The sequence below is a fragment of the Oncorhynchus keta genome, unplaced genomic scaffold, assembly GCF_023373465.1.
Source record: "Oncorhynchus keta strain PuntledgeMale-10-30-2019 unplaced genomic scaffold, Oket_V2 Un_contig_5929_pilon_pilon, whole genome shotgun sequence".
In the NCBI taxonomy this organism is placed as follows: Eukaryota; Metazoa; Chordata; class Actinopteri; order Salmoniformes; family Salmonidae; genus Oncorhynchus; species Oncorhynchus keta.
In genome coordinates, this window is record NW_026288594.1 from 42,501 (window position 1) to 59,880 (window position 17,380).

Genomic DNA, 17,380 nt, shown 5'->3' on the forward strand with positions numbered 1-17,380 from the left:
TACTGTAACACACACACACACTTTACTGTAACACACAAACACACACACACACACTGCAGGAGAGATCTTCCTCACACCCACCTGATGATGACGATGATACTGTCGAAGATGTTGTAGGGGTTCTTGATATAGCCGAAGAGACCAAAGGCCAGCAGCTTGAACAGCATCTCCAGGAGGAACATGCAGGTGAACACGATGTTACTGATCTCCAGGACATCAGTCAACTCCACCGGCTGGACAGAGAGGAGAGACGGAGAGGAGGGATGAGGAGGAGACAGGAGAGACGGAGAGGGGGGGTGAGGAGGGGACAGGAGAGACGGAGAGGGGGGATGAGGAGGAGACAGGAGAGACGGAGAGGGAGGATGAGGAGGAGACAGGAGAGACGGAGAGGGGGGATGAGGAGGAGACAGGAGAGACGGAGAGGGGGGATGAGGAGGAGACAGGAGAGACAGAGAGGGGGGTGAGGAGGGGACAGGAGAGACGGAGAGGAGGATGAGGAGGAGACAGGAGAGACGGAGAGGGAGGATGAGGAGGAGACAGGAGAGACGGAGAGGGGGGATGAGGAGGAGACAGGAGAGACGGAGAGGGAGGATGAGGAGGAGACAGGAGAGACGGAGAGGGGGGATGAGGAGGAGACAGGAGAGACGGAGAGGGGGGATGAGGAGGGTACAGGAGAGACGGAGAGGGGGATGAGGAGGAGACAGGAGAGACGGAGAGGGGGATGAGGAGGAGACAGGAGAGACGGAGAGGGGGATGAGGAGGAAACAGGAGAGACGGAGAGGGGGATGAGGAGGGTACAGGAGAGACGGAGAGGGGGATGAGGAGGAGACAGGAGAGACGGAGAGGGGAAATGAGGAGGAGACAGGAGAGACGGAGAGGGAGGATGAGGAGGAGACAGGAGAGACGGAGAGGGGGGATGAGGAGGAGACAGGAGAGACGGAGAGGGAGGATGAGGAGGAGACAGGAGAGACGGAGAGGGGGGATGAGGAGGAGACAGGAGAGACGGAGAGGGGGGATGAGGAGGGTACAGGAGAGACGGAGAGGGGGGATGAGGAGGAGACAGGAGAGACGGAGAGGGGGATGAGGAGGAGACAGGAGAGACGGAGAGGGGGGATGAGGAGGAAACAGGAGAGACGGAGAGGGGGGATGAGGAGGGTACAGGAGAGACGGAGAGGGGGGATGAGGAGGAGACAGGAGAGACGGAGAGGGGAAATGAGGAGGAGACAGGAGAGACGGAGAGGGGGGATGAGGAGGAGACAGGAGAGATGGAGAGGGGGGATGAGGAGGAGACAGGAGAGACGGAGAGGGGGGATGAGGAGGAAACAGGAGAGACGGAGAGGGGGGATGAGGAGGGTACAGGAGAGACGGAGAGGGGGGATGAGGAGGAGACAGGAGAGACGGAGAGGGGAAATGAGGAGGAGACAGGAGAGACGGAGAGGGGGGATGAGGAGGAGACAGGAGAGATGGAGAGGGGGGATGAGGAGGAGACAGGAGAGACGGAGAGGGGGATGAGGAGGAAACAGGAGAGACGGAGAGGGGGGATGAGGAGGGTACAGGAGAGACGGAGAGGGGGATGAGGAGGAGACAGGAGAGACGGAGAGGGGAAATGAGGAGGAGACAGGAGAGACGGAGAGGGGGATGAGGAGGAGACAGGAGAGATGGAGAGGGGGATGAGGAGGAGACAGGAGACGGAGAGGGGGATGAGGAGGAGACAGGAGAGACGGAGAGGGGGATGAGGAGGAGACAGGAGAGGGAGAGGGGGATGAGGAGGAGACAGGAGAGACGGAGAGGGGGGATGAGGAGGGGACAGGAGAGACGGAGAGGGGGGATGAGGAGGGGACAGGAGACGGAGAGGGGGGATGAGGAGGAGACAGGAGAGACGGAGAGGGGGATGAGGAGGAGACAGGAGAGACGGAGGGGGGGATGAGGAGGAGACAGGAGAGACGGAGAGGGGGGATGAGGAGGGGACAGGAGAGATGGAGAGGGGGGATGAGGAGGAGACAGGAGAGACGGAGAGGGGGGATGAGGAGGAGACAGGAGAGACGGAGAGGGGGGATGAGGAGGAGACAGGAGAGACGGAGAGGGGGGATGAGGAGGGGACAGGAGAGATGGAGAGGGGGATGAGGAGGGGACAGGAGAGACGGAGAGGGGGGATGAGGAGGGTCCTACCTGTTGATGGTATTCTATCCCCATACTGAGAGTGTTGATGAGGATGGAGGTCATGATCCCTCTGTTGAAGTACTTGCTGTCTACGATGCGTTTCAGTCTGTCTCTGAATGCTGTCCCCAGATCCAGCAGCCTGTTACTGGCCCTCTTCACCCCGAGCCCCAGCCCTGCCCCCAGCCCTGCCTTCCGCCGGCGCCTCCCACGGCCGCCGCGCCCCTCTCCTCCCTGGGGGAAGTCGTGCAGGGTGTGGGCCTCTCCCCTAGACCCCTCCAGGTCGCTCAGGTCCAGCTCCATGCCCTCTAGGGCGCGGGCACACAGCGGGCAGCCCAACAGCTCCAGGAGGAGAGGGGAGGGCACCACGCCAGCCAGCTGGTACAGCAGCCGAGGACGGCCTGGAGGGAGAGAGAGAGAGAGAGAGAGAGAGAAACAATGTTTTTATTTAGTTTGATCAAATATATTTCAATATTTATTTTTGAAAGTATGTTGTTATTAAACAGATGGAGGAGAAAGACAGAGAGAGAGGTCAAAGGGCGGCAGGTCAGATTGGAAGCCGTGCCAACACTGAGGCTGTGTCATTACCATGAGACAGGTCAGGACAACAAGACACCAAGTCGAACAGGATAATCTCTACAGCCGCAGGGCTGCGTCTGAAATTAAATATCCCTACGTAGCCTCCTGAAGCTCTGGCCAACAGTAGTGTGCACTACATAGAGAATAGTGTGCAGTTGGGGACACGGCCCGGGAGGACTGACGTGAGGCTGGTCTTCCTGTCTTCCTGGTCGCTAATGAATGAATAAACATAATGATGTGACTAGGAAGACAGACTGAGAAGCGGCTCTATGCTGACCTCACGGTTCAGGTCTCCTCTCCTCTCCTCTCCTCTCCTCTCCTCTCCTCTCCTCTCCTCTCCTCTCCTCTCCTCTCCTCTCCCCTCCCTCCCTCCCTCCCCTCCCCTCCCCTCTCCTCTCAATCCTTCTCCTCTCCTCTCCTCTCAATCCCTCTCCTCTCAATCCCTCTCCTCTCCTCTCAATCCCTCTTCTCTTCTCTCCTCTCCTCTCCTCTCCTCTCCTCTCCTCTCCTCTCCTCTCCTCTCCTCTTCTCTCCTCTCTCCTTCTCCTCTCCTCTCCTCTCCTCTTCTCTCCTCTCCTCTCCTCTCCTCTCCTCTCCCTCCTCTCCTCTCCTCTCCTCTCCTCTCCTCTCCCTCCCCTCTCCCCTCCTCTCCTCTCCTCTCCTCTCATCTCCTCTCAATCCCTCTCCTCTCCTCTCCTCTCCCCTCTCCTCTCCTCTCCTCTCCTCTCCTCTCCTCTTCTCTCCTCTCAATCCTTCTCCTCTCCTCTCCTCTTCTCTCCTCTCAATCCTTCTCCTCTCCTCTCCTCTCAATCCCTCTTCTCTCCCCTCCTCTCCTCTCCTCTCCTCTCATCTCCTCTCAATCCCTCTCCTCTCCTCTCCTCTCCTCTCTCCTCTCTCTCCTCCTCTCCTCTCAATCCTTCTCCTCTCCTCTCAATCCCCTCTCCTCTCCTCCCTCTCCTCTCTCCTCTCCTCTCCTCTCCTCTCCTCTCCTCTCCCTCTCCTCTCCTCCTCCTCTCCTCTCCTCTCCTCTCCTCTCCTCTCCTCTCCTCTCCTCTCCTCTCCTCTCCTCTCTCTCCTCTTCTCTCCTCTCCTCTCCTCTCCTCTCCTCTCATCTCCTCTCAATCCCTCTCCTCTCCTCTCCCCTCTCCTCCCCTCTCTCCTCTCCTCTCCCTCTCCTCTCCTCTCCTCTCCTCTCCTCTCATCTCCTCTCCTCTCCTCTCCTCTCCTCTCCTCCCTCTCCTCTCCTCTCCTCTCCCCTCTCCCTCTCCTCTCCTCTCCTCTCCTCTCCTCTCCTCTCCTCTCCTCTCCTCTCCTCTCCTCTCCTCTCCTCTCTCTCCTCTCCTCCTCCCCTCCCCTCCCCCCCACCCCTCTCCTCTCCTCTCCTCTCCTCTCCTCTCCTCTCTCTCCTCTCCCCTCCCCTCTCCTCTCCTCTCCCCTCTCCTCCCCCCTCACCCCTCTCCTCTCCTATGTATTCACTAATGCTTCCAACATTTGAGGCGTGGATTTCCTGTCAGGACTGTAAGTGGTGTTACAGACAGAAACACCAGTACTGAACTAAAAGGATCAGTGGAGATTCTCAATTAAAATGGGCCTTTTAGTCCAGGACTACGTTCAATCTGTGTCCGGGAACCTGGCCCAAATACCTGTCTAGTGAAACAGAGGTAGATAGTTCCACTATAAAAATACTGTGTATAGAGAGATGGTTCTTACTAGTTCTACTATAGAAATACTGTGTATAGAGAGATGGTTCTTACTAGTTCTACTATAGAAATACTGTATGTAGAGAGATGGTTCTTACTAGTTCTACTATAGAAATACTGTATGTAGAGAGATGGTTCTTACTAGTTCTACTACAGAAATACTGTATATATATATATATATATATATAGAGAGAGATGGTTCTTACTAGTTCTACTACAGAAATACTGTATATATATATATATATATATATATATATATATATATATATATATATATATATATATATATAGATGGTTCTTACTAGTTCTACTACAGAAATACTGTATATATATATATATATATATATATATATAGAGAGAGAGAGAGAGAGAGAGATGGTTCTTACTAGTTCTGCTATAGAAATACTGTATATATATATATATATATATATATATATATATATATATATATATATATATAGAGAGAGAGAGAGAGAGAGATGGTTCTTACTAGTTCTGCTATAGAAATACTGTATGTAGAGAGATGGTTCTTACTAGTTCTACTACAGAAATACTGTATATATATATATATATAGAGAGAGAGATGGTTCTTACTAGTTCTACTACAGAAATACTGTATATATATATATAGAGAGAGAGATGGTTCTTACTAGTTCTGCTAGAAATACTGTATTTGAGTTCTTATAGTTCTACTATAGCTTGTATATATATAGAGAGGGGTGGCTCTTACTGTGCTGTCCCATGAGTTGGGCAGCTGTGCTGAGGGGGTGGCTGTTTTCTGGGGGGGCTGTGTGGGGAGGGCTGTGTGGGGAGGGCCTCTGGGGCTGTGTGGGGAGGGGTATGTGGGGTTGTGTGGGTTGGGGGCTGTGGGGGTGTCTGGAGAGGGGGCTGTAAGGCTGTGTGGGGAGGGGGATGTGAGGTTGTGTGGGGTGGGGGGCGTGGAGGTATGTGGGGAGGGGGCTGTGGAGGTTCGTGGGGATGTGATGCTGTGTGGGGAGGGGCTTGGGGGTGAAGCTGCGGTAGCTGCAGACGAAGGAGGGCAGGATGGTGGGGTAGTTCATCCCTCCGTTCAGACGACCCAGAAGAGACGACCCTAGCCCAGGGGTCACAGAGGGGTCACGACCCGGGACAGGAAGTGACCTCATCTCCAGCTCCTCCCCACCTGTAGGAGCCATTATGTTGATTTAATTAATGAATGTTAGTCAGACATCTTTTCACGGCAGGTAAAGACCTATTCAAATCATCCTGAACATTAGATTCAGGTAAAGAACTATTCAAATCATCATGAACATTAGATTCAGGTAAAGATCTATTCAAATCATCATGAACATTAGATTCAGGTAAAGATCTATTCAAATCATCATGAACATTAGATTCAGGTAAAGATCTATTCAAATCATCCTGAACATTAGATTCAGGTAAAGACCTATTCAAATCATCCTGAACATTAGATTCAGGTAAAGACCTATTCAAATCATCCTGAACATTAGGTTCAGGTAAAGACCTATTCAAATCATCCTGAACATTAGGTTCAGGTAAAGACCTATTCAAATCATCCTGAACATTAGATTCAGGTAAAGACCTATTCAAATCATCCTGAACATTAGGTTCAGGTAAAGACCTATTCAAATCATCCTGAACATTAGATTCGGGTAAATATCTATTCAAATCATCCTGAACATTAGATTCAGGTAAAGACCTATTCAAATCATCCTGAACATTAGATTCAGGTAAAGACCTATTCAAACCATCCTGAACATTAGATTCAGGTAAAGACCTATTCAAATCATCCTGAACATTAGATTCAGGTAAAGACCTATTCAAATCATCCTGAACATTAGATTCAGGTAAAGACCTATTCAAATCATCCTGAACATTAGATTCAGGTAAAGACCTATTCAAATCATCCTGAACATTAGATTCAGGTAAAGACCTATTCAAATCATCCTGAACATTAGATTCAGGTAAAGACCTATTCAAATCATCCTGAACATTAGATTCAGGTAAAGACCTATTCAAATCATCATGAACATTAGATTCAGGTAAAGAACTATTCAAATCATCCTGAACATTAGATTCAGGTAAAGATCTATTCAAATCATCCTGAACATTAGATTCAGGTAAAGATCTATTCAAATCATCCTGAACATTAGATTCAGGTAAAGATCTATTCAAATCATCCTGAACATTAGGTTCAGGTAAAGACCTATTCAAATCATCCTGAACATTAGATTCAGGTAAAGACCTATTCAAATCATCCTGAACATTAGATTCAGGTAAAGACCTATTCAAATCATCCTGAACATTAGATTCAGGTAAAGACCTATTCAAATCATCATGAACATTAGATTCAGGTAAAGATATATTCAAATCATCCTGAACATTAGATTCGGGTAAAGACCTATTCAAATCATCATGGACATTAGATTCAGGAAAAGACCTATTCAAATCATCATGAACATTAGATTCAGGTAAAGACCTATTCAAATCATCCTGAACATTAGATTCAGGTAAAGACCTTTTCAAATCATCCTGAACATTAGATTCAGGTAAAGACCTATTCAAATCATCCTGAACATTAGATTCAGGTAAAGACCTATTCAAATCATCCTGAACATTAGATTCAGGTAAAGACCTATTCAAATCATCAGTTAAAGACCTATTCAAATCATCCTGAACATTAGATTCAGGTAAAGACCTATTCAAATCATCCTGAACATTAGATTCAGGTAAAGACCTATTCAAATCATCCTGAACATTAGATTCAGGTAAAGACCTATTCAAATCATCCTGAACATTAGATTCAGGTAAAGACCTTTTCAAATAATCATGAACATTAGATTCAGGTAAAGACCTATTCAAATCATCCTGAACATTAGATTCAGGTAAAGACCTATTCAAATCATCCTGAACATTAGATTCAGGTAAAGACCTATTCAAATCATCAGTTAAAGACCTATTCAAATCATCCTGAACATTAGATTCAGGTAAAGACCTATTCAAATCATCCTGAACATTAGATTCAGGTAAAGACCTATTCAAATCATCCTGAACATTAGATTCAGGTAAAGACCTATTCAAATCATCCTGAACATTAGATTCAGGTAAAGACCTATTCAAATCATCATGAACATTAGATTCAGGTAAAGAACTATTCAAATCATCCTGAACATTAGATTCAGGTAAAGATCTATTCAAATCATCCTGAACATTAGATTCAGGTAAAGATCTATTCAAATCATCCTGAACATTAGATTCAGGTAAAGATCTATTCAAATCATCCTGAACATTAGGTTCAGGTAAAGACCTATTCAAATCATCCTGAACATTAGAGATTCAGGTAAAGACCTATTCAAATCATCCTGAACATTAGATTCAGGTAAAGACCTATTCAAATCATCCTGAACATTAGATTCAGGTAAAGACCTATTCAAATCATCATGAACATTAGATTCAGGTAAAGATCTATTCAAATCATCCTGAACATTAGATTCGGGTAAAGACCTATTCAAATCATCATGAACATTAGATTCAGGAAAAGACCTATTCAAATCATCATGAACATTAGATTCAGGTAAAGACCTATTCAAATCATCCTGAACATTAGATTCAGGTAAAGACCTTTTCAAATCATCCTGAACATTAGATTCAGGTAAAGACCTATTCAAATCATCCTGAACATTAGATTCAGGTAAAGACCTATTCAAATCATCCTGAACATTAGATTCAGGTAAAGACCTATTCAAATCATCAGTTAAAGACCTATTCAAATCATCCTGAACATTAGATTAAGGTAAAGACCTATTCAAATCATCCTGAACATTAGATTCAGGTAAAGACCTATTCAAATCATCCTGAACATTAGATTCAGTTAAAGAACTATTCAAATCATCAGTTAAAGACCTATTCAAATCATCCTGAACATTAGATTCAGGTAAAGACCTATTCAAATCATCCTGAACATTAGATTCAGGTAAAGACCTATTCAAATCATCCTGAACATTAGATTCAGGTAAAGATCTATTCAAATCATCCTGAACATTAGATTCAGGTAAAGATCTATTCAAATCATCATGAACATTAGATTCAGGTAAAGACCTATTCAAATCATCCTGAACATTAGATTCAGGTAAAGAACTATTCAAATCATCCTGAACATTAGATTCAGGTAAAGATCTATTCAAATCATCCTGAACATTAGATTCAGTTAAAGACCTATTCAAATCATCCTGAACATTAGATTCAGGTAAAGAACTATTCAAATCATCCTGAACATTAGATTCAGGTAAAGATCTATTCAAATCATCCTGAACATTAGATTCAGGTAAAGATCTATTCAAATCATCATGAACATTAGATTCAGGTAAAGACCTATTCAAATCATCCTGAACATTAGATTCAGGTAAAGACCTATTCAAATCATCCTGAACATTAGATTCAGGTAAAGACCTATTCAAATCATCATGAACATTAGATTCAGTTAAAGAACTATTCAAATCATCCTGAACATTAGATTCAGGTAAAGACCTATTCAAATCATCCTGAACATTAGATTCAGGTAAAGACCTATTCAAATCATCCTGAACATTAGATTCAGGTAAAGACCTATTCAAATCATCCTGAACATTAGATTCAGGTAAAGACCTATTCAAATCATCATGAACATTAGATTCAGTTAAAGAACTATTCAAATCATCCTGAACATTAGATTCAGGTAAAGACCTATTCAAATCATCCTGAACATTAGATTCAGGTAAAGACCTATTCAAATCATCAGTTAAAGACCTATTCAAATCATCCTGAACATTAGATTCAGGTAAAGACCTATTCAAATCATCCTGAACATTAGATTCAGGTAAAGACCTATTCAAATCATCCTGAACATTAGATTCAGGTAAAGACCTATTCAAATCATCCTGAACATTAGATTCAGGTAAAGACCTATTCAAATCATCATGAACATTAGATTCAGGTAAAGAACTATTCAAATCATCCTGAACATTAGATTCAGGTAAAGATCTATTCAAATCATCCTGAACATTAGATTCAGGTAAAGATATATTCAAATCATCCTGACCATTAGATTCAGGTAAAGATCTATTCAAATCATCCTGAACATTAGGTTCAGGTAAAGACCTATTCAAATCATCCTGAACATTAGATTCAGGTAAAGACCTATTCAAATCATCCTGAACATTAGATTCAGGTAAAGACCTATTCAAATCATCCTGAACATTAGATTCAGGTAAAGACCTATTCAAATCATCATGAACATTAGATTCAGGTAAAGATCTATTCAAATCATCCTGAACATTAGATTCGGGTAAAGACCTATTCAAATCATCATGAACATTAGATTCAGGAAAAGACCTATTCAAATCATCATGAACATTAGATTCAGGTAAAGACCTATTCAAATCATCCTGAACATTAGATTCAGGTAAAGACCTTTTCAAATCATCCTGAACATTAGATTCAGGTAAAGACCTATTCAAATCATCCTGAACATTAGATTCAGGTAAAGACCTATTCAAATCATCCTGAACATTAGATTCAGGTAAAGACCTATTCAAATCATCAGTTAAAGACCTATTCAAATCATCCTGAACATTAGATTAAGGTAAAGACCTATTCAAATCATCCTGAACATTAGATTCAGGTAAAGACCTATTCAAATCATCCTGAACATTAGATTCAGTTAAAGAACTATTCAAATCATCAGTTAAAGACCTATTCAAATCATCCTGAACATTAGATTCAGGTAAAGACCTATTCAAATCATCCTGAACATTAGATTCAGGTAAAGACCTATTCAAATCATCCTGAACATTAGATTCAGGTAAAGATCTATTCAAATCATCCTGAACATTAGATTTAGTTAAAGATCTATTCAAATCATCATGAACATTAGATTCAGGTAAAGACCTATTCAAATCATCCTGAACATTAGATTCAGGTAAAGACCTATTCAAATCATCCTGAACATTAGATTCAGGTAAAGACCTATTCAAATCATCCTGAACATTAGATTCAGTTAAAGACCTATTCAAATCATCCTGAACATTAGATTCAGGTAAAGAACTATTCAAATCATCCTGAACATTAGATTCAGGTAAAGATCTATTCAAATCATCCTGAACATTAGATTCAGGTAAAGATCTATTCAAATCATCATGAACATTAGATTCAGGTAAAGACCTATTCAAATCATCCTGAACATTAGATTCAGGTAAAGACCTATTCAAATCATCCTGAACATTAGATTCAGGTAAAGACCTATTCAAATCATCCTGAACATTAGATTCAGTTAAAGACCTATTCAAATCATCCTGAACATTAGATTCAGGTAAAGAACTATTCAAATCATCCTGAACATTAGATTCAGGTAAAGATCTATTCAAATCATCCTGAACATTAGATTCAGGTAAAGATCTATTCAAATCATCCTGAACATTAGATTCAGGTAAAGACCTATTCAAATCATCCTGAACATTAGATTCAGGTAAAGACCTATTCAAATCATCCTGAACATTAGATTCAGGTAAAGACCTATTCAAATCATCAGTTAAAGACCTATTCAAATCATCCTGAACATTAGATTAAGGTAAAGACCTATTCAAATCATCCTGAACATTAGATTCAGGTAAAGACCTATTCAAATCATCCTGAACATTAGATTCAGTTAAAGAACTATTCAAATCATCAGTTAAAGACCTATTCAAATCATCCTGAACATTAGATTCAGGTAAAGACCTATTCAAATCATCCTGAACATTAGATTCAGGTAAAGACCTATTCAAATCATCCTGAACATTAGATTCAGGTAAAGACCTATTCAAATCATCCTGAACAGATTCAGGTAAAGATATTCAAATCATCAGTTAAAGACCTATTCAAATCATCCTGAACATTAGATTAAGGTAAAGACCTATTCAAATCATCCTGAACATTAGATTCAGGTAAAGACCTATTCAAATCATCCTGAACATTAGATTCAGTTAAAGAACTATTCAAATCATCAGTTAAAGACCTATTCAAATCATCCTGAACATTAGATTCAGGTAAAGACCTATTCAAATCATCCTGAACATTAGATTCAGGTAAAGACCTATTCAAATCATCCTGAACATTAGATTCAGGTAAAGATCTATTCAAATCATCCTGAACATTAGATTCAGGTAAAGATCTATTCAAATCATCATGAACATTAGATTCAGGTAAAGACCTATTCAAATCATCCTGAACATTAGATTCAGGTAAAGACCTATTCAAATCATCCTGAACATTAGATTCAGGTAAAGACCTATTCAAATCATCCTGAACATTAGATTCAGTTAAAGACCTATTCAAATCATCCTGAACATTAGATTCAGGTAAAGACCTATTCAAATCATCCTGAACATTAGATTCAGGTAAAGACCTATTCAAATCATCCTGAACATTAGATTCAGGTAAAGACCTATTCAAATCATCATGAACATTAGATTCAGGTAAAGACCTATTCAAATCATCCTGAACATTAGATTCAGGTAAAGACCTATTCAAATCATCCTGAACATTAGATTCAGGTAAAGACCTATTCAAATCATCTGAACATTAGATTCAGGTAAAGAACTATTCAAATCATCCTGAACATTAGATTCAGGTAAAGACCTATTCAAATCATCCTGAACATTAGATTCAGGTAAAGACCTATTCAAATCATCCTGAACATTAGATTCAGGTAAAGACCTATTCAAATCATCCTGAACATTAGATTCAGGTAAAGACCTATTCAAATCATCCTGAACATTAGATTCAGGTAAAGACCTATTCAAATCATCCTGAACATTAGATTCAGGTAAAGACCTATTCAAATCATCCTGAACATTAGATTCAGGTAAAGACCTATTCAAATCATCCTGAACATTAGATTCAGGTAAAGACCTATTCAAATCATCCTGAACATTAGATTCAGGTAAAGACCTATTCAAATCATCCTGAACATTAGATTCAGGTAAAGATCTATTCAAATCATCCTGAACATTAGGTTCAGGTAAAGACCTATTCAAATCATCCTGAACATTAGATTCAGGTAAAGACCTATTCAAATCATCCTGAACATTAGATTCAGGTAAAGACCTATTCAAATCATCCTGAACATTAGATTCAGGTAAAGACCTATTCAAATCATCCTGAACATTAGATTCAGGTAAAGATCTATTCAAATCATCCTGAACATTAGATTCAGGTAAAGACCTATTCAAATCATCCTGAACATTAGATTCAGGTAAAGACCTATTCAAATCATCCTGAACATTAGATTCAGGTAAAGACCTATTCAAATCATCAGTTAAAGACCTATTCAAATCATCCTGAACATTAGATTAAGGTAAAGACCTATTCAAATCATCCTGAACATTAGATTCAGGTAAAGACCTATTCAAATCATCCTGAACATTAGATTCAGTTAAAGAACTATTCAAATCATCAACATTAGAAGGTAAACCTATTCAAATCATCCTGAACATTAGATTCAGGTAAAGACCTATTCAAATCATCCTGAACATTAGATTCAGGTAAAGACCTATTCAAATCATCCTGAACATTAGATTCAGGTAAAGATCTATTCAAATCATCCTGAACATTAGATTCAGGTAAAGATCTATTCAAATCATCATGAACATTAGATTCAGGTAAAGACCTATTCAAATCATCCTGAACATTAGATTCAGGTAAAGACCTATTCAAATCATCCTGAACATTAGATTCAGGTAAAGACCTATTCAAATCATCCTGAACATTAGATTCAGGTAAAGACCTATTCAAATCATCCTGAACATTAGATTCAGGTAAAGACCTATTCAAATCATCAGTTAAAGACCTATTCAAATCATCCTGAACATTAGATTAAGGTAAAGACCTATTCAAATCATCCTGAACATTAGATTCAGGTAAAGACCTATTCAAATCATCCTGAACATTAGATTCAGTTAAAGAACTATTCAAATCATCAGTTAAAGACCTATTCAAATCATCCTGAACATTAGATTCAGGTAAAGACCTATTCAAATCATCCTGAACATTAGATTCAGGTAAAGACCTATTCAAATCATCCTGAACATTAGATTCAGGTAAAGACCTATTCAAATCATCCTGAACATTAGATTCAGGTAAAGACCTATTCAAATCATCAGTTAAAGACCTATTCAAATCATCCTGAACATTAGATTAAGGTAAAGACCTATTCAAATCATCCTGAACATTAGATTCAGGTAAAGACCTATTCAAATCATCCTGAACATTAGATTCAGTTAAAGAACTATTCAAATCATCAGTTAAAGACCTATTCAAATCATCCTGAACATTAGATTCAGGTAAAGACCTATTCAAATCATCCTGAACATTAGATTCAGGTAAAGACCTATTCAAATCATCCTGAACATTAGATTCAGGTAAAGATCTATTCAAATCATCCTGAACATTAGATTCAGGTAAAGATCTATTCAAATCATCATGAACATTAGATTCAGGTAAAGACCTATTCAAATCATCCTGAACATTAGATTCAGGTAAAGACCTATTCAAATCATCCTGAACATTAGATTCAGGTAAAGACCTATTCAAATCATCCTGAACATTAGATTCAGTTAAAGACCTATTCAAATCATCCTGAACATTAGATTCAGGTAAAGAACTATTCAAATCATCCTGAACATTAGATTCAGGTAAAGATCTATTCAAATCATCCTGAACATTAGATTCAGGTAAAGATCTATTCAAATCATCATGAACATTAGATTCAGGTAAAGACCTATTCAAATCATCCTGAACATTAGATTCAGGTAAAGACCTATTCAAATCATCCTGAACATTAGATTCAGGTAAAGACCTATTCAAATCATCATGAACATTAGATTCAGTTAAAGAACTATTCAAATCATCCTGAACATTAGATTCAGGTAAAGACCTATTCAAATCATCCTGAACATTAGATTCAGGTAAAGACCTATTCAAATCATCCTGAACATTAGATTCAGGTAAAGACCTATTCAATTCATCCTGAACATTAGATTCAGGTAAAGACCTATTCAAATCATCATGAACATTAGATTCAGTTAAAGAACTATTCAAATCATCCTGAACATTAGATTCAGGTAAAGACCTATTCAAATCATCATGAACATTAGATTCAGGTAAAGAACTATTCAAATTCATTAGATTCAGGTAAAGATCTATTCAAATCATCCTGAACATTAGATTCAGGTAAAGATCTATTCAAATCATCCTGAACATTAGATTCAGGTAAAGATCTATTCAAATCATCCTGAACATTAGATTCAGTTAAAGATCTATTCAAATCACCTATTCAAATCATCCTGAACATTAGATTCAGGTAAAGACCTATTCAAATCATCCTGAACATTAGATTCAGGTAAAGACCTATTCAAATCATCCTGAACATTAGATTCAGGTAAAGACCTATTCAAATCATCATGAACATTAGATTCAGGTAAAGATCTATTCAAATCATCCTGAACATTAGATTCAGGTAAAGACCTATTCAAATCATCCTGAACATTAGATTCAGGAAAAGACCTATTCAAATCATCATGAACATTAGATTCAGGTAAAGACCTATTCAAATCATCCTGAACATTAGATTCAGGTAAAGACCTTTTCAAATCATCCTGAACATTAGATTCAGGTAAAGACCTATTCAAATCATCCTGAACATTAGATTCAGGTAAAGACCTATTCAAATCATCCTGAACATTAGATTCAGGTAAAGACCTATTCAAATCATCAGTTAAAGACCTATTCAAATCATCCTGAACATTAGATTAAGGTAAAGACCTATTCAAATCATCCTGAACATTAGATTCAGGTAAAGACCTATTCAAATCATCCTGAACATTAGATTCAGTTAAAGAACTATTCAAATCATCAGTTAAGACCTATTCAAATCATCCTGAACATTAGATTCAGGTAAAGACCTATTCAAATCATCCTGAACATTAGATTCAGGTAAAGACCTATTCAAATCATCCTGAACATTAGATTCAGGTAAAGATCTATTCAAATCATCCTGAACATTTGAACATTAGATTCAGGTAAAGACCTATTCAAATCATCCTGAACATTAGATTCAGGTAAAGACCTATTCAAATCATCCTGAACATTAGATTCAGGTAAAGACCTATTCAAATCATCCTGAACATTAGATTCAAATCATCATCCTGAACATTAGATTGAACATTAGATTCAGTTAAAGACCTATTCAAATCATCCTGAACATTAGATTCAGGTAAAGAACTATTCAAATCATCCTGAACATTAGATTCAGGTAAAGATCTATTCAAATCATCCTGAACATTAGATTCAGGTAAAGATCTATTCAAATCATCATTGTAAAGACATTAGATTCAGGTAAAGACCTATTCAAATCATCCTGAACATTAGATTCAGGTAAAGACCTATTCAAATCATCCTGAACATTAGATTCAGGTAAAGACCTATTCAAATCATCCTGAACATTAGATTCAGGTAAAGAACTATTCAAATCATCCTGAACATTAGATTCAGGTAAAGACCTATTCAAATCATCCTGAACATTAGATTCAGGTAAAGACCTATTCAAATCATCCTGAACATTAGATTCAGGTAAAGACCTATTCAAATCATCCTGAACATTAGATTCAGGTAAAGACCTATTCAAATCATCCTGAACATTAGATTCAGGTAAAGACCTATTCAAATCATCCTGAACATTAGATTCAGGTAAAGACCTATTCAAATCATCCTGAACATTAGATTCAGGTAAAGACCTATTCAAATCATCATGAACATTAGATTCAGGTAAAGACCTATTCAAATCATCCTGAACATTAGATTCGGGTAAAGACCTATTCAAATCATCATGAACATTAGATTCAGGAAAAGACCTATTCAAATCATCATGAACATTAGATTCAGGTAAAGACCTATTCAAATCATCCTGAACATTAGATTCAGGTAAAGACCTTTTCAAATCATCCTGAACATTAGATTCAGGTAAAGACCTATTCAAATCATCCTGAACATTAGATTCAGGTAAAGACCTATTCAAATCATCCTGAACATTAGATTCAGGTAAAGACCTATTCAAATCATCAGTTAAAGACCTATTCAAATCATCCTGAACATTAGATTCAGGTAAAGACCTATTCAAATCATCCTGAACATTAGATTCAGGTAAAGACCTATTCAAATCATCCTGAACATTAGATTCAGTTAAAGAACTATTCAAATCATCAGTTAAGGACCTATTCAAATCATCCTGAACATTAGATTCAGGTAAAGACCTATTCAAATCATCCTGAACATTAGATTCAGGTAAAGACCTATTCAAATCATCCTGAACATTAGATTCAGGTAAAGATCTATTCAAATCATCCTGAACATTAGATTCAGGTAAAGATCTATTCAAATCATCATGAACATTAGATTCAGGTAAAGACCTATTCAAATCATCCTGAACATTAGATTCAGGTAAAGACCTATTCAAATCATCCTGAACATTAGATTCAGGTAAAGACCTATTCAAATCATCCTGAACATTAGATTCAGTTAAAGACCTATTCAAATCATCCTGAACATTAGATTCAGGTAAAGAACTATTCAAATCATCCTGAACATTAGATTCAGGTAAAGATCTATTCAAATCATCCTGAACATTAGATTCAGGTAAAGATCTATTCAAATCATCATGAACATTAGATTCAGGTAAAGACCTATTCAAATCATCCTGAACATTAGATTCAGGTAAAGACCTATTCAAATCATCCTGAACATTAGATTCAGGTAAAGACCTATTCAAATCATCATGAACATTAGATTCAGTTAAAGAACTATTCAAATCATCCTGAACATTAGATTCAGGTAAAGACCTATTCAAATCATCCTGAACATTAGATTCAGGTAAA

General features: G+C 39.3%; 1 protein-coding gene across 1 annotated transcript in view; it reads right to left on the minus strand.

Annotated features, from left to right (window-relative positions):
- Window positions 1–17,380, minus strand: part of LOC127925623 (voltage-dependent T-type calcium channel subunit alpha-1I-like) — a gene marked incomplete at its 3' end in the record, with an annotated part of 76,457 nt that overhangs the window by 42,495 nt on the left and 16,582 nt on the right. The window contains 3 exon segments of the mRNA XM_052510645.1: window positions 82–233; window positions 2,170–2,558; window positions 5,167–5,598. Of these exon segments, the coding sequence (XP_052366605.1) occupies window positions 82–233; window positions 2,170–2,558; window positions 5,167–5,598 (973 nt within the window).